Source organism: Coturnix japonica, chromosome 18 (assembly GCF_054131305.1).
Source record: "Coturnix japonica strain WE chromosome 18, WE-NBRP24, whole genome shotgun sequence".
NCBI lineage: Eukaryota > Metazoa > Chordata > Aves > Galliformes > Phasianidae > Coturnix > Coturnix japonica.
The window spans coordinates 13,796,190-13,821,895 of NC_140680.1; the positions used below are offsets into that span (position 1 = coordinate 13,796,190).

The following is a 25,706-nucleotide window of genomic DNA, read 5'->3' on the forward strand; positions in this document are numbered from 1 at the left end:
TATCTCTAAGGAATTCTGAGTATTATCTCACATTTGCAGAAGCAGCATCTCCACCATGAACTCCACCGACTTTGATTGCAATCATTCAACTATTCATTTTTCCTCTGCTTTCCAGCACTGCACTATGAGCTGCTATGTAGTCTTCTGGACTACACAGTAGAGGATTTCACCTCAAGAAAAACGGAATAAGGAAGCTTCATCTGAGCATTAGAAGTCATTATGGGTATGCACTCTATCACTCTATATCAACAGCAAAAGAAAGATTATCACCACAGGATTACCATTAGCATGCAAGACACTGAAACCAGGATAAAAAGGTGCATGAGTACAGCAGGCATTGGCAACAGCTATGAAATCAAATCATTACCCAAAGAATATTGCTGCTGACCCACTTGCTTTCCGCATAGATATGAGACAGTCACCATCCTTGCTCTACATTCACAGCCTTTACTTGCACCATGCACATATTCAGCTTCAAGTAATATGTCTGTTGTTGGCAAGAACATGATTTTATGGGAACTTAGCTATATGCAACTATTTGTCCTGACTGCTGTGAATATTCAAGTCATCCATGGAAACAGTTTCCACACTCTGACAGCAAATAAGAGGTCTTCCGGACTAATAAGAATTCCCTTCCACACTGTAGTGCAGTTTAGGCCTTCACACAGAAATAAAAGGCAACACTGAGAAAATCAGAGAACTTAAAGACCTGCTGGCCTCTATCCGGATCTCAATTTCCTAACTCAGCAAATACTGTTCCACAGGAAGTTTAAGTGATGAACTCACAAAGCGGCTCTTATCATACCAGTTACCTTCTAGCAAAGTCTGCTCCATTTCTGCCAGGTCAAAGTTCAAACAATCCTTTTTCCTCCACAAGCTCTTCACATCCAGCATCCCCAAGTTAATCCCAAATAATACTCTTATGACTACCTTCAATATTTGTTAATACCAAACAGCTTCAAAGGACCAGTTGCCCAGCCTGGTTCTCTATTACAGGTGCAAAGACCATGACAAGGGTGGATACAGGGACATTTCTTCCCTCAACATATCATCATGGAGAGCTTAACAACAAAAAAGGAAATAGCATGGAAAATACAGAAGAGAAGGACATCACATTTGCTCTTCAAATGTCATTCTTCTGCCTCATCGAATGTTGTGCAACATGAAATTCAAATGCTGAACACACAGTGGTGTTACTGTGACGGCACTTAAATCCTAGCAAAGTTTGCTCCACCTTTGAGATGTCAGCCTTCATAGACGCACCTTTCCAGTAGGATCCCACCACACACATCATCACTGGATAAATCTCAATTATAACTTTTAGGATTGTCTTGAATATTGGTTGATAGAAAACAGGGACAAAAGAGCAGCTGCTCAGCCCTATCCTCAGCCAGCTAAACGAAGACTTACCATACATGGGTACAAAGTCGCTTCCTCAACACATGCAGAGAACCTGGTAACAATTTAACAGTTTCATCCATGCAGTCACTCCCATAATTTCAAGACCCATCTCGAATCTCAACACACACATCAAGCATTCCACATCTACAGAGATGCCATAAACTCAAAGCAAGTGTAAATGAAATCCTCCTGTTACCACAAATGAGAAAGGAAAAATGCTTGAACCAACAACCACTGCATCAATAACACAACCACAGGATAGTGTAAAGCAAAATGCACACATTGAAAAACTGACAAGTAGAAAACCAAAGACTAACAGAAGGAAAGTGTTCCATCTATTGAACCAAATCAAGACACAACTCCCAGTTTTCTCATCCAATAGGTGAGTTGGGTCATTTGCTGCTGAAATTGATAGAAAAGAACTGCGTGAAATGAGCTGGGAGGCAGTAGAAAACTTAAAACAGTTTAAGGATTTGCAGTAAGAATATCACAATACACATTCGAGTGCCACCCCATTTGAAATACTACTCGGTAGAGAGAGAAACAACTCTCAGAAACAGGGAAAATCTGAGCTAATGAAAGAAGAGAGGAAAAGGGAAACCCAGTAAAGAGGCAACGCACCCAGCGAGAATCGAGTGGGGAGGGAAAGACTCGGGATCCGCCGCGGTCGCATCACTCACCGTGAGGGCGTCGGGCTCGGAGTCGCGGTGGGCGGCTGCGTCTTCGCCGCGCAGCGGAGCGGCCTCGTTGGGCGACGGCCGGGCCGGGAGCGTGTCGCAGCAGCTGCCGGCCTTGCAGCGCAGCTGGCTCTTGCGCGAGTCGGCCGTGAGCGACACGTCGTGCGAGTAGGAGCGCAGGAAGGCGCGGACGCCGTCGATGCCCACGAAGTGCGAGGCCGGGACGCCGCGCAACACGCCGGCGGCCGAAGGAGGCGGGGGCAGCCGTGCCAGGCGCCAGCGGCGCAGGCGCAGCGCCAGCAGCAGCAGCAGGAAGGCGAGGAAGAGGCAGGACACGGCCGCCACGGCCAGCACCAGCCAGCGCGTCAGGCTGCCCGCGGGCTCGGCCGGCGCCGCCGCGCTGCCCAGCTCCGACAGCAGCTCGGCCACGCTCTCGGCCAGCACCACCGTCAGCGTGGCCGTGGCCGACAGCGCCGGCCGCCCGCGGTCCTTCACCACCACCACCAGGCTGTGCCGCGCCGCGTCGCGGGCCAGCGGCGAGCGAGCCGTGCGCACCTCGCCGCTGTGCAGCCCCACGCGGAACAGCCCCGGCTCCGTCGCCTTGGCCAGCTCGTACGACAGCCACGCGTTCTGCCCCGCGTCCGCGTCCACCGCCACCACCTTGGCCACCAGCGCGCCGGGCTCCGCCGAGCGCGGCGCCAGCTCCACGCCCGACCAGCCCCACGAGCCCGACCCGGAGCCCGACCCGGAGCCCGAAGCGGGCGGCGCCGCCGGAGGGGGCGGGTACAGCACCTGCGGCGCGTTGTCGTTCTCGTCCGCGATCAGCAGCCGCACCGACACGTTGCTGCTGAGCGGCGGCGCGCCGCCGTCCTCCGCCCGCACCCACAGCTCCACCTCGCGCACCTCCTCGTAGTCGAACGAGCGCAGCGCGTACAGCGCGCCCGTCTCCGCCTGCACCGACACGTAGGACGAGAGCGGCGCGCCCCGCAGCCGCCCCTCCCGCAGCCGGTAGCGCACGCGCGCGTTCTGCCCCCAGTCCGCGTCCCACGCGCGCACCGTCAGCACCAGCGCGCCCTCCGCGTTGTTCTCGGCCAGCCGGGCGCTGTAGCGCGCCTCCGCGAACACCGGCGCGTTGTCGTTCACGTCCAGCACCCGCAGCGCCAGCACCGCGCCGCTCCGCAGCGCCGGCGACCCGCCGTCCGCCGCCCGCACCGTCACGTTGTACTCCGACGCCCGCTCGCGGTCCAGCTCCCGCGCCGTCACCACGCTGTAGTAGTCGTCCAGCGCCCGCTCCAGACGGAACGGGACGCCCTCGCCCAGGCTGCACCGCACCTCCCCGTTGGCGCCCGAGTCGCGGTCCTGCACGTGCAGCAGGGCCACCACCGTCCCCGGCAACGCGTCCTCCGAGATCTCGCTCAGCGCCGACCGCACCGAAATCTCGGGCGCGTTGTCGTTCACGTCCGTCACCGAGATCGACACTTTCGCCGTGTCCGAAATGCCACCGCCATCGCGAGCCTGAATTCCGAGTTCATAGAAGTCTGCTTCCTCGAAGTCTAGGTTCTTCACCAATCTGATCGCTCCTGTTTTCGTCTCAAGAAGGAATATGTTCGAGGCAGTATTCGAAATCTCTGGAAATGAATACTGTACCTCTCCGTTGGTTCCGTCATCGGGGTCGGTGGCGGTGACGCTGAGCAGCGTGGAGCCCACGGGCACGTCCTCGGGCACTCGCACCGTGTACACCGCCTGGCTGAACGCGGGCGCGTTGTCGTTGGCGTCCAGCACAGCCACGCGGATTCGCGCCGTGCCCGTCCGAGCCGGGTCGCCGCCGTCGCTCGCCCTCAGCAGCAGCTCGTGAAACGCCGCCTCCTCCCGGTCCAGCGCCTTGGCCAGCACCAGCTCGGGACGCTTCTCGCCGTCGGCTCCTGTCTGCACGGACAGCGAGAAGTGCTCGTCGCCGCTCAGAGAGTAGCTCTGCAGGGAATTGGCACCGATGTCCGGATCATGAGCTTTAGGTAAGGGAAATCGAGTCCCCGTTGCTGTCATCTCACTGATTTTTTCCTCCAATTCCACCTTCGTGAATGTGGGAGGATTATCATTTATATCCACAATCTCAACTGTTATGGCATAAACTTTCATCTCGCCCTCCACGATCAGCTCACAGCGCAGCACGCATTTCTCCTGCAGCCGGCACAGCTGCTCCCTGTCTATCCTCTCGGCCGTCACCAGGTGGCCGCTGTTCGCATGCAGAGCGAAATACTGCGTCCTGCCTTGGGACACCACTCGGGCGCCGCGGTTGCCGAGCGCCGCCAGCTCCAGCGCCAGGTCCTTGGCCACGTCGCCCACGAACGAGCCCTTGGGCAGCTCCTCGGGCACCGAGTAGCGCAGCTGCCCCCACGCCGCCTCCCACGCCGCCACCAACACGCAGCACAGCAGCGCCCGCTGCCTCCGGCCCCAGCGCCCTTCTCTGGCCGCGCACATCTCCCGCACGGCCCCGCAGCCACCTCACACTTTCAGCCTCTGCGCGGCTCCGCCTCCGACTTCTTCCTCCACTTTTCTCTCGCCTTCTTCTCCGTCTCCGTTTTCGCGGCCGGTGCCGTCCGGTCTCTCCCCCTCTCTGCAGCACCGCTCCGCACCGCGGGGCCGCTCGGAGCCCGCCCGGAACCCGACACAACGATCGAGAGAGCGAGCCGGGCCGCAGCGGGCGGGGCTGCCTGCAGCGCTCCGCTCCTTCCTCTGCTCCGTGGTGAACAGCGGCGCCCGCAGCCGCCACCCGGCACTGCACGCACGGCTCCACAAAGTAACCGTAGAAGCGCTGGCACCGCGAGTTTCTTTTACAGACATACCAGACTGCCTGAATTCGCCTTCCTGCACTCGTTCTGTTCGTGTACTTTTTGTTCTTCAACATGTTCATGATGATGAGAATGTAAATGGCACCTCTCGGCATCGTTTTCTGTAACGCATTGGATGTTATATAGTTTTGATTTCTTCCTCTTTTTGGCAGAAGTGATATTTCCAGCAGAGATTGTCAATATTAGTCACTGTAGTCCTTTCTCAATGTAATTTTCCTCCTCGTTCTTGCAGTGTACGATAATCCAAGTGCTACATTCCTTGTAACTTGTTTTCCTTTCCTGGTCGATATCTTACATCTGGGATCCATCTCTCAGCAAGAAAGTACCTCCCATAGATATGTAAATGCACCCTTTAGAAACGAGTTAGCAAAGCAAACGCTCTCCGCTCTCCCATGGTCGTGCCATTAGCCAGCTGCCTGCTCTCCCTATACTCCTGCTAGAGAGAAAAAGGTTTCATACTTTGTGTTCTGTGTTAACATCCATGAACAAGCACAACGTTTTTGAATGGGCTATTTAGAAAATATAGCATACTTGTCAGTACAAAGTGTGCTTCAGCACAACACTGAGATACTTGATAAGAAGAGGTTTGTTTTGCAAATTCATGTGACCCAAGAGGACATCATTCATTGGAAAAAAAAAAAGAGCTGTAACATGCAGATAGATGGTCTTTCCTCATTACTCTGAGAAGTTAATAACTGTATGCATCAGTTCAGGTTAGAGGATGACCTGCTGGAAAAGAGCTCTGAGGAGAAGGACTTGGGTGTCCTGGCGCATAGCAAGTTGGCCATGAGCAGGCAGTGCGCCCTTGTGGGCACAAAGACCAGCGGTATATTAGGGTGCATCAAGAACAGTGTGGCAAACAGGCTGAAGTAGGTGATCCTCCCTCTTTACTCTGCCCTGGTGAGGTCACATAAGTAATACTGTGCCCAGTTCTGGCCTTCTCAGTTCAAAAAGAATAGGGATCTTCCAGGAGACCAGCAGGGAGCCATGAAGGTCAGGGTCTGGGGCATCTCCTGTACATGGAAGAGCGGAAAGACCTGGGACTGTTCAGTCTGGAGAAGAGAAGGCTGAGAGATGATCTCATCAAGGTTTATAAATATCCCAAGTGTGCTATTCAAGTCCATGTGGCAAGGCTCTTTTGGTTGATGGGTAGCAATAGGACAAGGAGTGGTGTGGAGAAACTGGAACACAGAAAGTTCCATACATCCACAAAGAAAATGTATTCACCATCAGTGACAGAGCCCTGGAAGAAGCTGTCCAGAGAGGTGGTGGAGTCTCCTTCTCTGGAGATATTCAAGACTCACCTGGATGCTCTCCTGTGCAACCTACTGTAGGCTGCCTGTTTTAGCAGCGGGTTGGACTCAATGATCTGTTGTGGTTCCATCCAACCCCTGCACTTCTGTGATTCTGTGATAAAGGACTATGAATGTCTGGTGTCCAAATCTTATAAGCATCTTTCATACAATAGCACATTCATGGAGGCATAGCATTTGACATGAACAAAGATTGTTATTTGAAGCCCACAGGAATGAAGGAACCATTGATGCAAGAACCTTTTCATAGGCCTCATTCTAAGGCAAACACTTCTGAGAAATTTGGAGACATTCTTTTCAATGTTCTGCATCATTTCCTTCCCACATAAAGATCCATATTCAGGTGCCTGGAGACCCTGACAAGAGAAGGAAGGGTCTCCTACAGTCACAGTTCCAGCTGCAGTAGCCTTCTCCAGAAATGATGAACGTGAACCATGACCTCATGGAAACCAAGGCCTGAAAATGTAATTTTGACCAGGTAGGAACTTCACATCACAACACAAGAGGATACTGTTGTTTAAACGTGGTTTCACACAGAAATTCTAAGCCATAATGATAATAATAATTATAAGCCATTCATTGTGGTTCCATGTGCATAGTTCACATGCAAATATCTTATAATCAGGAAACTATCAATGCCTATTAAAAGAGAGGAACCAGGATCCCAGCATATCATGTATATCATGCCATCAACTATGAAATCAAACTATTGCTCTGCCAAAACCACACTGAGACAACTATTCCCCAGGTACAAATTCACACCATCCCTCTCTGTACCATACATTCAAAGCCTTCAGTTACACCACAGAACATATATTTGGCTTGTATATAGTATATAGTATAGTATATAGTATATATATATGTCATCCACAGGCAAGAGCATTTCATTCAATGGTATTTTAAGGTAAAGTATATCACAGTCTATGTCTCAACATCTGTAAATGTTCAAGGTATCAACTTAAAAGGCTTCTCCAGGTCTATAGCAATATTTTCCAGTCTTCTAAAGGATTATGTGACACACTGAGGTCTGTCTTGAGACATAAACTAGAAGGAAGAAATGAAATCTATACAAGTGAAGTATTCAAAGATGAACAGTACAGAATATGCCTTGGTACATATAGAATCATAGAGTTAAGTTAGAAGGGACCCTTAAAAGTCATCTAGTCCAACTCCCGTGCAGTGAACAGGGACATCTGCAGCTTGATCAGGTTGTTCAGAACCTGGTCCAGCCTGACCTTGAATGTCTCTAAGGACAGGGCACTCACCATATCATTGGGCATCCTGACTCAGTCCGTACTGTAAAAAAACTTCTTGCTTATTTCCAACCATTTCCAGAAGTCCTGTCAGGCACAGGTGCCTATTCCAAAACCTCAAAACACACATTATAGCCACAGTTCTTTAAAGTCATTTGTATAACAGAAAGAAAATACTTGGAGTCATAACCTCAGGCCTAGATCCAAAGCCTGGACAAACTGAATACCAACACCTACCTTCTACATATTCAAAATTAAACTGCAGTACAAGGTTTTCACTTGCCCAAAGAATCTTTCAGACCTCACTGTGTGATTTGTCTTCCAAATGCAAGAGAACAAAAGGCTGTTGCCATAGCTACCAAAGACAGAGATTCCTCCATTCTCAATAGGCCAATATTAAACATCAATAAAATATCTCCTCTTTCTTCCAAGAGCCCTACAAACACAGAACATTGCAGCCATTCTCACATGCCCCCAAATTTAATGATTCTCTTTGATCTTCAGAACAGGCAAACAGGCACCTCCAAAGGACCACCTACCCAGCCCTTACTCCACCACATTCAATAATCATTAATCTTTCCATTCATGAAGCTGCACTCGTATTTCCACAAGCTCTGCAGTACAATATGTTGGTTTCTTTCATTAGTGATTCTGCACAATCATCTGTATATAAAAGGCAAGCGAAGAAAAGATCAACAATCAGAAAGCTGACAGCAGTGGTGAGAAAGACACGGAGAAAGGGTTGCCCAGGGATGTCATAACGGGACAACATCGATAGGCCACACTAATACATACAGCACATTATCAAAACAATTAGCGAAAGGATTTCGAGCAGCCAGAACAACTCAGCCGAACCCAGCGGCGTGACAGCTGATTAAACAGGGGCTGAAACTGCTAACAGTCCGCTGTGAAGCACAGCTACAATGTAGTTCTGCTTTGTTCTCCTGGAGCGTCTCGGAGCAGCGCCTCCTACAAATGCTACTCAGAGAAACCCTTAAGAAAAAGGACTCTGCACTTTGTGCGGAGCTTGAAAAGAACGAGAGACAACGGGAGAATAGAGCGGAGTAACTGACCTGCGATGCGCGGAGGTGGTCGGGCTGATCTCCCGGGCCGGCGCTGTCACTCGGGCTTCGATTCCCGCAGGGTTCCCCGCTGAGCGGCTCCTCAACGGGCACGCTGGGCAGCAAGGCGGGCGGCAGCAGCCAGGTGCCCTCGGGCACGGCGCGGCCCGGAGCAACGCACAGGTTGTAGGAGTAGGGCAAAGTGCCCTCGCAGAAATCGGCCGGCACGGCGGGACCCGACGCCGAGAAGCGCCGCGTGCCCAGACAGCGCAGAACGGCGGGCGGCCCGGCCCGGCGCAGGCGAGTCAGCAACGTCAGAGCCGCGCTCAGCAGGAACGCGGCCGAGAGCAGCGCCAGAGCCAGCACCAGCGAGAAGCGCAGCTCCGCCTGCGGGTCGGCGGCTTCCGGGTCCTCGTTGAGCTCCGGCAGCGCGTCCTGCACGCTCTCGGCCAGCACCACGTGCAGCGTGGCCGTGGCCGACAGCGCCGGCTGCCCGTGGTCCTTCACCACGGCCACCAGCCGCTGCTTGGCCGCGTCCCGCTCCGACACGGCCCGCGCCGTGCGCACCTCGCCGCTGTGCAGCCCCACGCGGAACAGCGCCGGCTCCGGCGCCTGCAGCAGCTCGTACGACAGCCACGCGTTGCGCCCCGCGTCCGCGTCCACCGCCACCACCTTGGCCACCAGGTAGCCGGCCTCGGCCGAGCGCGGCACCACCTCGAACGGCCCCGCCCCCGCTCCCGCACCCGCCCCCGCGCCGCCGCCGTCCGCCCCGCCCGCCGCCGGCCACAGCACCCGCGGCGCGTTGTCGTTGCGGTCCAGCACGAAGACGCGCACCGTGGCCGTGGCGCTGCGCGCCGGCGTCCCTCCGTCCCGCGCCCGCACCTCCACGGCGAACTCGCGGCACCGCTCGTAGTCGAACGAGCGCTGCGCGTACAGCTCGCCCGTCTCCGCCCGCACCGACACGAACGCCGCGTCCGCGCCGCCGCCCGCCAGCGCGTAGCTCACGCGCCCGTTGGCGCCCGCGTCCGCGTCCCGCGCGCTCACGCGCAGCACCGGCTCTCCCGCCGCGTTGTTCTCGGGCACGTAGGCGCTGTAGGCGGCCTCCTCGAACACCGGCGCGTTGTCGTTCACGTCCGACACCTCCAGCACCAGATCCGCGCGGCTCGACAGCGCCGGGCTGCCCCGGTCCGTGGCGGTGATCGTGATGTTGTAAGTAGAGACTTCCTCTCTGTCCAGGCTATTTTCAATTACAAGTTTGTAGGTACTCTCTGATGACGCTTCTAGTTTGAAAGGCAAGTCGCCGTCAAGATTACAGGTCACTTCCCCATTCACTCCGGAGTCCCTGTCACGAACGTTGATCACAGCCACGACTGTGCTCGGGACTGAATCCTCGGGGATCGGGTTCAAGATAGGCAGGAGGGTAAGGCTTGGAGCATTGTCGTTCACATCTATAACGCTTATATGCACGTTGGCGTGTGCACTCAGCCCACCTCCGTCCTTGCCTTCAACAGTTACTTTATAATATTTCACATCTTCATAATCCAGGGGACCGGTAATCCTCACATCACCTGTCTTGGGGTCCAGACTGAAGAGCTGGCGAGCACTGCTTGCGATGTCGTTGAAAGAATAGGTGATTTCCGCGTTTGTACCCTCATCTCCATCAGTGGCTTTCACCTGAAAAGCTAAGGAGCCTTCTGGAAGGTTTTCTGGCACTCCAACTTTGTAGATCTCTTTGGTGAACACCGGTGCGTTATCATTTGCATCAGTCACATCGATCTTTATCTGGGTGGTTCCAGATCGGACTGGATCCCCACCGTCCACTGCAGTCAGTATCAAATTATAGCTTTTCTGTTTTTCACGATCTAAGTTTTTCTCCAACAGCAATTCCACACGTTTCCTCCCATCAGAGTCCTCCTTCACTACAAGGGAGAAGAGCGGATTGGGGGTAAGTTGGTAGCTCTGTAACGAATTCACCCCGATATCGGGATCTCTGCCAGTGCCCAGGGGGAGCCTCGTCCCGGGAGGAGTGGACTCGATCAATTCTATAGCAACAACTTCTTTGTCAAAGCGCGGCGCATTGTCATTGATATCCTGGATAGTAATGCTCACGTGATATATATTGAAAGGGTTTTCCATGACAGCTTCCAAACCGAAGACACAAGGCGTCACGTCTCCGCAGATGCCCTCCCGATCTATCCTCTCGTTTACGCGCAGGTTTCCACTCTCTTCCTCGAGAACGAAGTATCGCTTTTCATCACCGGAGACAATCCGCAGCTGACGCGCTGGCAGCTCTGCCGGGCTCAGCCCCAGGTCCCGCGCCAGCGGCCCCACCAGCGACCCCCTGCCCAGCTCTTCGGGAATAACGTAGCGGAGCCGCTCCGGCGCCGCCCGGCAGCACAGCGGCAGCAGCACGGCCAGCAGAGCGACCCGCCCAGCGGCTCCTCGGCCCCGCGTTGCCGCTCGGACCTCCATTCTCCGCAGTCCCTCCATTCTCCGCAGTCCCGAAGCGCGTTCTGCAGGCGACCAGTCTTCCCGAGCGGCTGGATCAACACCGGAGAAAAACGATTGAATCTTTCCTGCCGGTCGGAACTCGGGCTGGAGCCGAGCACGATCGCTTCTGCTTCTCTGCCCGGATCGAAGCGGCACTGCGCGGGCGCCGCAGCCGGAGGAGTCCCTTCCCCGCATTGGCCAACAGTGACACCCTGAGTCCGCGCTGAGAACTGCAGCCCGGAGCTCCTGGTTTCCCTTCTTTAATCTTCACTCCGAGGCTGGTTGGTAAAACACCATTGTTCCAGGAGAGCAAGATCGAAAACTTGTAAATTTGCTGAAGATTTCCGTCTGTGTCTCTCAGATATTGTATTCGTACCTGTATCAACGTCTTTGCCTGTGGCATGGACAGTGGGACTGAGTGCTTGCAGACAACACCAAGCTGCGTGGTGCAGTCAGAACACTGAAGGGGGGGGCTGCCAGCCAGAGGGACTTGAACAGCCTCGAGAAGTGGGACCATGAGAACCTCACGAAGTTCTGTATGGCCAAATTCAAGGTCCTGCACCCGAGTCAGGTCATTCTCAAAGATAAACATGGGCTTGGCAAGGACTGGATTGAGAGCAGCCCCATGGAGAAGGATTTGGACTCCCAAATGGTGGATGAAAAACTGAATATAACTGTTTGTGAGTGCTTGCAGCCCAGAAAGTCAATCATATCCTGAGCTGCATCAGAAGTTTAGCTGTCAGGTCGAGGGAGGTGATTCTCTCCCTCTACTCTGCTCTTGGAAGACTTCACCTAGAGTACCATGTTCAGCCCTGGGGGTCACCAGCACAAAAAAAATGGAGTTGCTGGAGAAAGTCTAAAGAAACGTTAGAAGGATGATCAGAGATTTGGTGCACTTCTCCTATAAAGAACTGCAGGAAGATGGATTTGTTTAGCCTAGAAAAGAGAAAGATCCAGGGAGAACTTACAGCAGCTTTCTAGTACCTGAAGGGGGCCTACGAGAAAACTGAGGAAGGACTCTATAAGGAAATGTGGTGATACGACAAAAGGGTAAGTTATAATTGAAAAGAGAGTAGGTTTAGATCAGATATTAGGAAGAGATTATTTATAATGAGGGCAATAAGACACTGGAATGTGTTGTTCGGAGATGCTACAGATGGCAAATCCCTGAAAACATTCAGGTCAGGTTGGATGGAGCTTTGAGCAACCATCCAGTGGGTGGCAGTCCTGCCTGCAGCAGCAGACTGGAACTAGATGGTCTTCAAGATCCTCTCCAGCCCAAAACATTTTATGTCGCGATTTCCTAACATGATTCTATCCGAGCAAACAGGTTTGACATACATACACTTGAAAGTCTTCTGCTGCACAAGCCCTGTCCAGTGCACACACAAAAAAACACCAGGATCTTACCTCAGTCCTACAGTGATCACTGCCCTGTAGACTCGTGGTGTTGGAGTGTTCCCACTGCTTTCCTATCACTGCCATAAGAAAAATGGCAAGATAGGCAGAAGGCCAAAAATCCGTGTGTCAATTGTGATTTTGTTCTCGGTGGTTGGAAGAGCACAAGCTAAAAGTCAGCTTTCCCACTTACAAAGGTATGACTGATGGCCAAGCAAAGCTAAGAATCCCAGACACTGAGAAACCACTGCAGTCAAACCCATCCTATCAGATCGTATCTCCTTCAGCATTTGAAAGGTAGCAGTGCAGTATCAGCGCCTTACAACCCAGCCTCCAATCACTTCATATCTGTATGTCTATGATAAACCACACCCACATCTCTTGACTAAGCTGAGTGTTATTACAGCAAGTCCCAAAACACAAAAACAGCTTCTGACAAAAGTCATCTGGTTACCATTGCTTTAACAAGCCAATGGGAAAACATAGAGGTGCCACATTCACAAAAAGCAATGATATCTCATCTGAGTATTAAACCCCATCTTACTTACACCAAAGAAATAAAGACCTGAAGGAAAGCTGAATCAACACAGCCACTTAAGCAGAAGATATGGAAAGACTAGAAAAGTCTCCACAGTACCTTAACAGCATGGAGTCGCTCCCTTACGTGTACCAATTCTGTTACTCGCTACATATCACTATGAAGAGATCCTCCCCTTCTTACTGGTAGAAAAAATACGTTTTACTACTACCTCTGGTCAGTCCTCTGGTGGTAGATTATTAATAGTCCTCCAACCTGTACTTATGGACACATTACAGTAATGAATTAATAATCATTCACAATGAAGAGCTATTTTGGATTCAAAGAGTTTCAGTAAATAAAAGGTAGTAAACATGGACAACTGACCTTTAGGCCCTGGACAAAGATATACAGTTGCTTGGAGAAGACAGTACAGAAACAGACAGTTAAAACACAGAGAAGGGATTCATTAAGCAGCACTTCCTATTTACTACATTCCAACATCTCATGACCAAGATGTTGCACAGAGCACTTTGCCAAGACCACCATGCATTAAAAAGTAGCTTAAAAGATGCAAAATATATGATCATATGGCACAAAAACTGAATATTAATGAAAGATGAAATGAAAATAAAATTGAAAAACACGTACAGCAAAGAAACAATTAAATAAAACGATTTTTCAAAGGTCAGACCAAAACCGAAGGCACAAAAGAAAGTTAAAATAGAGAACATACCTCAACAGAAGCCTGGTCTCCATTCGCCACGGTGTGATCAACCATCTGGACGAGAGCATTCGAAATCTCCGATGGCGGCCGGGCCGGGAGCGTGTCGCAGCAGCTGCCGGCCTTGCAGCGCAGCTGGCTCTTGCGCGAGTCGGCCGTGAGCGACACGTCGTGCGAGTAGGAGCGCAGGAAGGCGCGGACGCCGTCGATGCCCACGAAGTGCGAGGCCGGGACGCCGCGCAACACGCCGGCGGCCGAAGGAGGCGGGGGCAGCCGTGCCAGGCGCCAGCGGCGCAGGCGCAGCGCCAGCAGCAGCAGCAGGAAGGCGAGGAAGAGGCAGGACACGGCCGCCACGGCCAGCACCAGCCAGCGCGTCAGGCTGCCCGCGGGCTCGGCCGGCGCCGCCGCGCTGCCCAGCTCCGACAGCAGCTCGGCCACGCTCTCGGCCAGCACCACCGTCAGCGTGGCCGTGGCCGACAGCGCCGGCCGCCCGCGGTCCTTCACCACCACCACCAGGCTGTGCCGCGCCGCGTCGCGGGCCAGCGGCGAGCGAGCCGTGCGCACCTCGCCGCTGTGCAGCCCCACGCGGAACAGCCCCGGCTCCGTCGCCTTGGCCAGCTCGTACGACAGCCACGCGTTCTGCCCCGCGTCCGCGTCCACCGCCACCACCTTGGCCACCAGCGCGCCGGGCTCCGCCGAGCGCGGCGCCAGCTCCACGCCCGACCAGCCCCACGAGCCCGACCCGGAGCCCGACCCGGAGCCCGAAGCGGGCGGCGCCGCCGGAGGGGGCGGGTACAGCACCTGCGGCGCGTTGTCGTTCTCGTCCGCGATCAGCAGCCGCACCGACACGTTGCTGCTGAGCGGCGGCGCGCCGCCGTCCTCCGCCCGCACCCACAGCTCCACCTCGCGCACCTCCTCGTAGTCGAACGAGCGCAGCGCGTACAGCGCGCCCGTCTCCGCCTGCACCGACACGTAGGACGAGAGCGGCGCGCCCCGCAGCCGCCCCTCCCGCAGCCGGTAGCGCACGCGCGCGTTCTGCCCCCAGTCCGCGTCCCACGCGCGCACCGTCAGCACCAGCGCGCCCTCCGCGTTGTTCTCGGCCAGCCGGGCGCTGTAGCGCGCCTCCGCGAACACCGGCGCGTTGTCGTTCACGTCCAGCACCCGCAGCGCCAGCACCGCGCCGCTCCGCAGCGCCGGCGACCCGCCGTCCGCCGCCCGCACCGTCACGTTGTACTCCGACGCCCGCTCGCGGTCCAGCTCCCGCGCCGTCACCACGCTGTAGTAGTCGTCCAGCGCCCGCTCCAGACGGAACGGGACGCCCTCGCCCAGGCTGCACCGCACCTCCCCGTTGGCGCCCGAGTCGCGGTCCTGCACGTGCAGCAGGGCCACCACCGTCCCCGGCAACGCGTCCTCCGAGATCTCGCTCAGCGCCGACCGCACCGAAATCTCGGGCGCGTTGTCGTTCACGTCCGTCACAGAGACCGACACCGTCGCCGTATCGAATAGCTCCCCTCCATCCCGTGCCTGAACTTCGAATTCGTAGGAATCTTCTTCCTCGAAGTCTAGGTTCTTCACCACCTTAATCTCTCCCGTTTCTGCCACCAATTGAAAGTATTCTGATGCCACTTCTACTGCGACCTTCATTGAATACTTCACGTCTCCGTTGGTTCCGTCGTCGGGGTCGGTGGCGGTGACGCTGAGCAACGTGGATCCCACGGGCACGTCCTCGGGCACTCGCACCGTGTACACCGCCTGGCTGAACGCGGGCGCGTTGTCGTTGGCGTCCAGCACAGCCACGCGGATTCGCGCCGTGCCCGTCCGAGCCGGGTCGCCGCCGTCGCTCGCCCTCAGCAGCAGCTCGTGAAACGCCGCCTCCTCCCGGTCCAGCGCCTTGGCCAGCACCAGCTCGGGACGCTTCTCGCCGTCGGCTCCTGTCTGCACGGACAGCGAGAAGTGCTCGTCGCCGCTCAGCGTGTAGCTCTGAAGGGAATTCACACCCATGTCCGGGTCGTGAGCTTTACTCAGAGGAAATCGAGTTCCCGGGGCTGTCATCTCGCTCATTTTCTCCTCCATCTCCAACTCCTTAAATGTTGGCGCGTTATCGTTAATGTCCGTGATTTCCACTTCGATTGCATAAACCTTCATCTCGCCCTCCACGATCAGCTCACAGCGCAGCACGCATTTCTCCTGCAGCCGGCACAGCTGCTCCCTGTCTATCCTCTCGGCCGTCACCAAGTGGCCGCTGTTCGCATGCAGAGCGAAATACTGCGTCCTGCCTTGGGACACCACTCGGGCGCCGCGGTTGCCGAGCGCCGCCAGCTCCAGCGCCAGGTCCTTGGCCACGTCGCCCACGAACGAGCCCTTGGGCAGCTCCTCGGGCACCGAGTAGCGCAGCTGCCCCCACGCCGCCTCCCACGCCGCCACCAACACGCAGCACAGCAGCGCCCGCTGCCTCCGGCCCCAGCGCCCTTCTCTCACCACCATTTCCCCGCCTGCGTGCGGCTTCTCGCTCTCCCCTTTCCGTCCGAAGAGTCCTGGGCACCACCACCGCCCCGCCGTGCCCCTCCCGGAGCTGTACGTCCTGGATTTTGCCTTTGAGCTCCCTTCCTCCTTGGACCTGCAGCCGTGGACTCGCTTACCGGCCCGCCTCTTCTCTGCCGCTCTCCTTCCTTTGCTCTACCCAGACTTAGCCAACAGCGACACTCGCAGTCGCCTATGATAACTGCAGGTTCTGCCTCGGCTAAACGGCCCTAACTCACACCTCCTTTCCACTGTTCTGTTACTGATAATGTCTCCCAAACAGGGTTTTCGCAGATGCACTCTCAGAAGCCGAATTACCATATCCCGGTACACGAGGGCATAAATAGGACAGCAGGTGAAATGAGCGAGTGTGGATAGAGAGAGTGCTGAGGTGTTGGGACCTGAGTTTCACCTTCTACCTCTCCTTGCAGCAAGTTCTACCCAGTGCATTGATTCTTAAGCAGACACTCCTAAGGGCTTCCACTTTCAGAGGGCAAAAAACTGCCTTGAAACAGGTATTTCTGAGATGCCTCATGCACCCTGATATTCAGCTTAGAAAGGTTGGAAACCAGCTGTTTTACAGCAGGCACTGATGGTTTATTGTGATGTCAGTGAGGAAGGCACTCATACTGTGTGTTGGCATTCACACTACCACTGGATAGAGTGGGAATGATAGGAAGGAATTAGTGTAGATAACCTCATTTCAGTGGAGATTTGGGGAACATTGAGAATTGTAGCTTCCAGAAGGACTTCAGCTGCATGCAGCTTGCCAAGCAGACCCCAGCTGCAAGTGTGTCTCTTTTCACTTAAAACACATCAGGGTTTACTCATTTGTTACAGATTGTGACTATTTAACTTGTACTGGCACTGAACAACACAGAACCATCTTCTTTGCACACCATTCTTCCTGCTGTTTATTTATATGATAGGAACCCCTGCATTATGACCCTCTTTTACTGGGGGAGTAATGAACTATACCCAGGTGTGACCTCAGTAATGATGAGCAGAAGAGAAGGATTACTCCCTCAACCTGCTGCCAATGCTCTGCAACACAGAACACTGTTGACCTTTTAGTGGCAAGGGCACACTACTGAATTATGTTCAGCTTACTGTCCACTGGAGGAATCTCTTGGCCTTTTGCACCAAACTGTTTGTATGGTGCATGTTTGCCTCTATATGCAGGATGTTACTTCTCCCCTTGTTGAATTCCATGACCATCCAACCCATTTTCCGGGCTTGTCCAAGTCACTCTGGCTGGCACTATGACCCTCTGCTGTATCCACTCCTCCCCAGTTAAGTGTAATCTACAGGCTTGACAAAGTTACACTCTACTCCATTGTTCAGTCCTTAATTAGAATGTTAAATAGAACTGCAACAAGTACTGACCCTTGGGATACACCCAAACCCACCACCAACTAGACTCTGCACAACTCATCACAGCCCACCAGGCCCAACTGTCCTGTCAGACTTTATGCTTAGGGATCATGAGGCCTCCAGAGAGCTGCCAACAGATCACTGCTCCCCTTACTTTCCTTTATGTACTGTGGGCCACATCTCCAGCCTGAGCAAATGCATTTGCTCAATTTTACCCCATCAAGGAACCAGGAAGAAAAAGCCTCCTAGGCTTAGGAAAACCCTGGTTCCTCTATAGAATTTCCACAGAATGAGGGAATCCACATTTGGAAGGAACCCATAAGGATCATTCAAGTACTGGCTCCACACAGGACCAGCTTCAAACAGTATTTCTGAGTACACTGTCCAAAAGCTTATTAAACTGTGGCAGGCTTAGTAACATCACCAATGCCCTGGGGAGCCTGTTATAGTGACCAGCCACCCTCTGTCAAAGAACCTTTGCCTAGTACCTAACTTAATTGTTCCCTGATGCAGCTCACTGTCATTCTCTTGAATCCTGTTGCTGCTACCAGGCAGAAGAGATCAGGATCTTCCCTTCCACTCCCCTTTGTGAGTAAACTGTAGGCCATCATAAGGTTGACCCTCAGTTTCATGGTATGTTGCTATGATAGTATCATAATAACTCAGTAACCAAATGTAGCAGTTGGGCAGATAAATAAGATTGATGCAATAGAAAGATACGGTAACAAAAGGGGAAAAGATTGCTTATCTGTATCAGAAGATTTTAGGCTGACAGAGAAGAGCCCTCCAAGGGGAGGATCTCCAAAAAGAAATCCTTCCCCAGTTGCAGTCAACCCTTAAATGAGGTCTAAGAGAGGTGCAGACAGACTCCACCCTTCAGGTGACACAGCTAAACTGCCTTCACCCGTGCTCCCAGAGCTGACTGGGTTCTTTTCCCCCCAGGCGTTCAATCAGTGGTTCAGGCCATGACTCAACAGTTCCCATACACCCAGTATCATAGAATTGAAGAATCAGAGTCATAGAATTAAGGAATCACAGAGTGGCTTAGATTGGAAGGCATCTTAAAGTCCATCCTGTTACAGTCTCCCTGCTGTGGGCAAGATTTCCACCCACTAGATCGGGCTGCCCAGGATCATATCCAGCTTGAACGTGAATGCCTCTAGGGATGAGGTATCCACAGCTATGGGCAGCCTGTGTGAGTGCCTCACTACTCAGAGTAAAAAAATTCCACTCAGCATCTAATCCAAACCTCCTTTCTTTTAGCTTAAAACTGTTCCACTTGCCTTATCATTATCAGACCATGTAAAAAATTCTTCTACTGCCTATTTATAAGCTTCCTTTAATTACTGGAAGACTGAAATGAGGTCTCCTCAGAGCCTTCTCTTCTTCAGACAAGCAAGCCCAGCTGCTTCAACCTTTCTTTACAGAAGAGGTGCTCCAGTCCTTTGATTATCTTTGTGGCCTTGTCTGTACTAACTTCAACAGCTCCTCTGTTGTACTGAGGGCTGCAGACCTGTACACACTATTCCAGATGGGACCTTGTGAGAGCAGAATAAGAGGGAACAATTACCTCCCTCACATTGCTGGCCATCCCTCTGGCTGTATCAAAAACAGCCCAGGACACAGATGGTCTTCTGGACTTCATGCACATACTGCTGACTTGTGTCAAGCTTTTCATTCACCAGAACCCCCAAATTCATCTTCATGGGGCTGCTCTCAAGGAATTCTTCTCCCAGTCTGTGCACATATCTGGGATTGCCCTGACCCTTGCACTTGCATTTGTTGAACTTCATTCAATTCATATAGGCTCACTTCTCCAGCTTGTCCAGGTCCCTTTAGATGGTACCTCTTCTTTCTGTCATACCAGTTACACCACTCAGATTATTATTTGCAAGCTTCCTGGGGGTGCACTCATTGTCACTGTCCAGGTAGTTGATAAAGCTGCTGAAGAGCACTGGTCCCAAGATGAATCCCTGACCAGGGATACCACTCATCACTGGCCTCCACCTGGACACAGACCACTGACCACAGTCCTATGGCTGTGATCATCTAACTGATTCCTTATCCTCTGAATAGTCCATCCCTATACTTCTTCTCTCTCCAATTTAGAGAAGTGATCACTGATGCTGTTGCTTCACTGTAGAAGACCACCAGATTGGTTAGGCGAGATCTGGCCTTGGTGAATCCTGGCATCACTTCCTTCTCTTATGTGTACTTTAAGCTAGCTTCCAGGAGGGTCTGCATATATTCATAGGCATGGAAATGGGGCACACCATGCTGTAGTTCCTCAAGAATTCCTTTCTACCCTTTTAAGAAGTGTTTATGATGTTTCCCTTTTTCCAGTCTCTGAGGAACTCATTTGACAGCCATGTCTTTTCAAATATGATGAGAGCAGCTTAGCAAATACATCAGCCACTGTGATGCCTGTCACTGGACCATATAGATTTGTGGTCATGTCCCATCCATGAAGGGAAGGAGAATTCACAGACTCTCTTGGTTAAATAAGAAGAAACTACACTCAAGGTCCAAAGAAGATCTTCTCATTTATCAGGGAGGGTACACTTCTTCTGACCTTCCTCTTCTGATCGATGTACCTGTAGAATCTCTTCTTGTTACATCTTCACATCTCTTGCCAACTTTAGGTAGGCCCGTTCCTTGGCTTTCCTGATTTCATCTCTGCATGTCTGGATGACATCTTTGCATTATTCCCAGGCTACGTGTCCCTGCTTCTGCTGCTTGTGCATTACCTTCTTCTCCATCAGACTGGCCAGCAGATGCAGCCATGCCAGTTTCCCACCTTCCTTGCAAGTTTCCACTTCCATGGGCTGAATAAGTCATGGGATTTCAGCTGTTCCTCAAATGTCCAACTTCCCAGTTCCTTCACCATCTTCATAGCTCTCCTTTGGATTCTCTCTAGTATTTTTATGTCCTTATATTGTGCTGCCTGGAACTGCACCCAGTGCTCAAGATAAGGCCAAATCAGGCAGGGTACAGCCAATCTCTTCCCTCATATGGTTGGCAGTGCTGGGTCTGATCCACCCTGGGGTACGGATGGGCCTTTTGACTGTCATAGTATATTGTGACTCAGATTCAACTTACCTCCAGCCAGAACCCAAGCTCCCTTTCTGCAGGGCTGCTCTTCAACCTCTCATCTCCCAGTCTGAACATATATGAATGACAGCCCTGTCCCATGTGCAGAATCAAGACTTGTTCTTGTTGAACTTCATGTGCTTGGTGGTTGCCCAACCCTCCAAACTTTCAAGATGTCTCTGTAAAATCTATCTTTGAAGGAATAAACATCTCCCAATTTAGTATCATCCCAAACTTACTTACCATACTGTCAAGGCCTATTTCTGGGTCACCGATGAAAATATTAAAGAGAACTGGCCTTAAAATGGAGCCCTGTGGAACCCTGCAAGTGACTGGTCATCAGCTTGATAGAAGTCCATTTACCACAACAATTTGAGTCTGACTTATCAACCAATTGCTCACCTATTGTCTTATATTTTTGTCTAGCCATATGCTGGACAAATTCTATAGAAGAATACTGTGAGAAACAGTATTGAAAACTTTGAAATCCCAAAAGATTACATCAACTGTTGTTCCTTGGTCAGCTGGGTGGGAAGTCTTTACATAGGAGATTAAGCACACTGAACAGGACTTTCCCTCATGAACCCATGTTGGCTGTGACCAATAACTGCATAGATTTTCAAAAGCTTTTCAGTAACTCCCAGAAAAATCTCCCCCTTAATTTTGCCAGGTACCAAAGTGAGACTGACAGACCCATCATTATTGGTGTCTTCAGTTTCACCCTCTTTGCAAACAGTGGCAATGACTGCCAATGTGCAATCAATTGGAACCTCTCCTGATTCCCAAGATACATAAAAAACAATTTAGAGGTGTCTCATGATGACATCAGGCAGCTCTTTCAGCACCCTGGCATGAATCCTACTAGATTTACATGCATCCAGCTGGAGTGGTGTATTTCATAAACCTACTAGAAAAACATCACAGAGACTTTCTCCACAACAACTTTTATTGAAGGAATGGCACTCAGATGTTCTTTTATTTCAGTATTACAGACAAGGTCATCTTGATTTATAAATACACAGTTTATAACTTCAACTCAGCATGCCATGAGAGTTTCCAAATGTTTAATGCCATATCTCATTTCACACCAATAATCACTTATTGTATGTGGGGTGGCAGTACTTCTTGAAGGGAATAGATAAGACAGTTAAAACTGAGTTGGTAAGAGAAAAAGAAAAGGGGAAATAAATGTGAGGGAATGCTAGAAAAACCTGGAAAATCATATCAAAATGGACTGGCATGTAGAGAAGCCTCAGCAAACAGGAATGAAGAGCAAACATGAAGGTCCTTGGCTGCATACACATCTCAGTAGTGACTTCCATGTCCTCTGAGGCAACTCGTGGACTTGTTCTAGAATGCATCCAAATACAACGTACATAGTTTCACAGCTAAGTACAGCTTATCCCAATATTATCAGTGCTGCTCTATAATGAGGCAACCCCAAGGAGAGACATCATCCACATTTTATAGACTCTTTTTGTGCAATTTATAACTCTCACTTAGAGAACACTTGGACTCAGAATTTGCCCAATCTGAAGATGAGATGCAAGAGCCTATATCATGTGTGGATGAGAGCAACTTCTTGGGAAGCCTTAGTGCAACATATGTATAAACAGTTCTTACCTGGAAAGATATTGACTAGTAGGTAAAATAAAACTATCAGAGACAAAGAGATCCATAATCCAGCAAAGACAACAATACTTATACTGCATTGTAAGACAGAGCTCACAGCTTCCTTGCCCAGCTGATATGACAGGCAGCCTATGCTGCATTACCAAGAGCAGAAGATTTGTGTGCCCAGCATCATGTTTTGTTTTACAGGACTCAGTAAAGAAAAAGTGAGGTCTGTTGCTTCATACATCTCCAAATGGGACAAGACAGTAGTAGAACAACAAGGAAATAAACAGACTATAGAAGAACTGGAAAAGATCATAAAAGAGATGAAAGATGTATTTGCCTACAGGAGAGAAAAAATATTTTCTTTCATTTATTCCTTTTATACTAAGAGGAAAGTAAAAAAACTTTGTTCTCAAAGAGCATAGTGGTGACAATTATGATTATAAGAGAAAAAGCACATTCACTGTGGAGAAAATACAGTGAGATATCATAGCACATATCCTAATATAACACAGTCATGAAATCTCTGGATGGACAGACACAATGTTAATCAAAATGCAACCCAGTCAGCTGCCCAGCAGATTGGCTGCCAAGGCTGTCCAGAGCGTCATCCCCCATAATCATAGGGGCAGGAGGGAAATCGTCAGCGTGGCTGCCAGCCACCCCCGTGCTGCTGTGCTGCGCTGGCAGGCTGGGCAGGACGGGCTTGAGGAACTTGAACTCGCTGTTTCCCGAGCCCGTGGTGAGGCTGACCTCGTAGCAATAGGCGTGGGGCAGGGTCCCGGCAGCGGCCCCGTCGGCCAAGTAGCTCTGCACGCTGCTGGGGCCGTAAAGCACGGGCCCGGAGCTCAGCTCCTTTCTCTTGCACGCCTTGCAAGCCACGAAGGCCGCCGCCGACACCAAGAAGAGCAGCGAGACGAAGACCAAGGCGATGATGAGCGAGGTGGTGAGGGCGCCGTCCTCGTCGTCGGCAGCAGCAGGGCTCTGCTGCGGCAGCTGAGCGTCCCACGAGCCGTGCACCAGGAGCACGCTGAGCGCTGCGGTGGCCGACAGCGGTGGCCGCCCGTTGTCCCGCACCAACACCACGAGCTTCTGCTTCACGGCGTCCCTGTCCGTCGGCGGCCTCCTCAGCCGCACCTCCCCGCTTTGGGCAGCCACAGCAAACAGCCCCGGCTCCGTGGCCCTCAGCAGCTGGTAGGAAAGCCACGAGTTCTGACCCGAGTCGGCGTCCACGGCCACCACTTTGGTCACCAGGTCCCCCGCTTCGGCCCCCGCGGGCACCAGCTCGCTCCAAGGAGGGCTGCCGTCCTGCGCCCCGGGGTGCAGCACCAGCGGCGCGTTGTCGTTCTCGTCCACCACCAGCAGCCGGACGCTGACGGTGCTGCTCAGGGGAGGGGACCCCGCGTCTGCCGCGCTCACCACCACCTCCAGCTGCCTCAGCTGCTCGTAGTCCAGCGGACGCAGCACGAACACGTCTCCGTTCTCGGAGTTGACGGACACGCACGAGCACGGCTCTCGCTCCGGGGGACGGGCTGCCACCAGCGAATAGCTCACCTTGGCGTTGGCTCCCGCGTCCGCATCCGTCGCCTTCACGGCCCCGACGAGCAGCGCGGGGACGTTGTTCTCGTGCACGTACATGGTGTACGAGGTCTGGTTGAACACGGGTGCGTTGTCATTCACGTCGGAGACATCCACGGTGAAGGTGTGGGTGGTGGTGAGAGAAGGAGAGCCTGCATCTGCTGCCGTGACAACCACAATGTGCTGGGCTCTCTCCTCACGGTCCAATGTGCTGACGGTCACCAGCTCATAGTAATTCTTGAAAGCTGGCCTGAGTGAGAATGAGAGCTGTTCTTCAAGGGCACATGTAATCTCTCCATTCACGCCGGAATCCTGATCCCTGACTGTAAACAGTGCAACTACAGTTCCAGGCGCCGCATTCTCAGGGACTGAACTACTAAAAGAACTGACTACGATCTCTGGTGCATTGTCATTCACATCCACCACCTCAATCAATACATGGCAGAGAGTCGACAGTCCTCCACCATCTGTAGCACGCACACTCAGCTCATGTTTCTGTGAAACCTCAAAATCCAGAGATTCTTTGACACGAATTTCTCCATTCTTCGTGTCGATTGTAAATGCTGATTGGCTCTGGCTCACCTTTTGGCTCAACTGATAGGAAATGTCACCATTAATTCCCACATCTGCATCAGTGGCCATCACACGGAGAACTAATGAGCCCTCAGGAGCACTTTCTGCGATGTTTCCAGTATATAAACCCTGCGTGAAAATGGGCTTATTGTCATTTACGTCCAGAACTATGATGTGGATTTGCGTAGAACCACTTCTTGGTGGAGAGCCCCCATCTGCAGCAATGAGAGTGAAATCCAACTCTGGCTGCTCCTCTCTGTCCAAAGGCTTTTGTAAAATAAGATCTACGTTCGTATTGTCTTCCCGTAGCCTCTGGGTGAAAACACTGAAGAATTCGGTCTCAGGATAGATGTTATAAACCTGGATGTCATTGCTGCCAATGTCCAAGTCCTGAGCAGCCTCAACAGGGAAATGTAAGCCCGGGTCACTGCTTTCCAGAATCTTAAAGGTCACTCGTTCGTCCGGGAAGACCGGCGAGTGGTCATTGATGTCCTCCACAGACACCTCGATCGGAAAGAACTGCAGCGGGTCGGAGAGCAGCAGCTCGAAGGCGAGCGTGCAGGTGCGGGAGCGTCCGCACATCTCCTCCCGATCCAGCCGCTCGGCCACAACCAGGCGGCCGCTGCCGCGCTCCAAGGCAAAGTGCTGCCGGCCGGCCGGCGAGGCGATGCGCGCCTGGCGAGCCGAGAGCTGCGCCGGGGTCAGCCCCGCGTCCGCCGCCACGTCGGCCACCACCGAGCCGCTCTCGCTCTCCTCGGCCACGGAGTAGCGGATGGGCTCGCAGCGAACGCGCGGCACGCCCAGCAAAGCCCACAGACACAGCACTTGCCTTGCAGCCGCCATGGCGGGGCGGCGGACACCCTCCGGCCGGCCGGGAAGCGCGCTCCTCCGCGGGAGTCGGCGTCAGGCTGCAGCGCGGCGCGGCGGGGAGGAAGGGCGAGCGGCCTCCCTACCTGCCTTCTTCCCTCTCTGCCTCTCTCCGAGTGCGGACGGAGCCCGGAGCGGGGCCGCCCTGGCTCGGCGGCGGCTCACCCGGAGCTCAGAGCACGGACAACAGCTCCCCGCCGCTCTCTGCCGCCGTTCTCCGCCGCCTCCTCCCGGCTGCGCTGCTCTACGTTGCGCTGGGTTCGGCCTCTCCCCGCCCGCAGCCGCTCTGCGCCGCCTTGTCCAGGAGCACCACCCTGCGGCCCGCGGCGGGACTGCTCCGGGAACGGGACGCGCTCCTGCCCGCTGCTTCTTCGCCACTCGCACCCGGGACACACGCGCTCACT

General features: G+C 53.0%; 2 protein-coding genes and 1 pseudogene across 4 annotated transcripts in view; all 3 read right to left on the reverse strand.

The window, feature by feature from the left end:
- LOC107320284 (protocadherin gamma-C5) overlaps nt 1-16,350 on the reverse strand; it is a 77,359-nt gene extending 61,009 nt beyond the window's left edge. The window contains exon 1 of one of the 2 annotated variants that reach the window (XM_085518976.1): nt 13,696-16,350. In XM_085518976.1, coding sequence (XP_085375102.1) covers nt 13,696-16,167 — 2,472 coding nt within the window. In that variant the 5' untranslated portion in view covers nt 16,168-16,350. Of the gene's footprint in view, nt 1-8,566; nt 11,206-13,695 lie in introns of those variants that run through there. The other variant, XM_085518973.1, reaches the window with a different exon arrangement.
- Nucleotides 1,959-4,556, reverse strand: LOC146757944 (protocadherin gamma-A5 pseudogene; annotated as a pseudogene). Its single transcript, XR_014935488.1, has one exon. The product of XR_014935488.1 is annotated as a protocadherin gamma-A5 pseudogene (transcript).
- A 5,245-nt stretch (nt 16,351-21,595) lies between the features above and the next one.
- LOC107320278 (protocadherin beta-4-like) lies at nt 21,596-25,415 on the reverse strand. Its single transcript, XM_085518981.1, has one exon. The coding sequence runs from the start codon at nt 25,276-25,278 to the stop codon at nt 22,831-22,833; it is 2,448 nt and encodes an 815-aa protein (XP_085375107.1). The 5' UTR covers nt 25,279-25,415; the 3' UTR covers nt 21,596-22,830.
- Nucleotides 25,416-25,706: the final 291 nt, after the last annotated feature.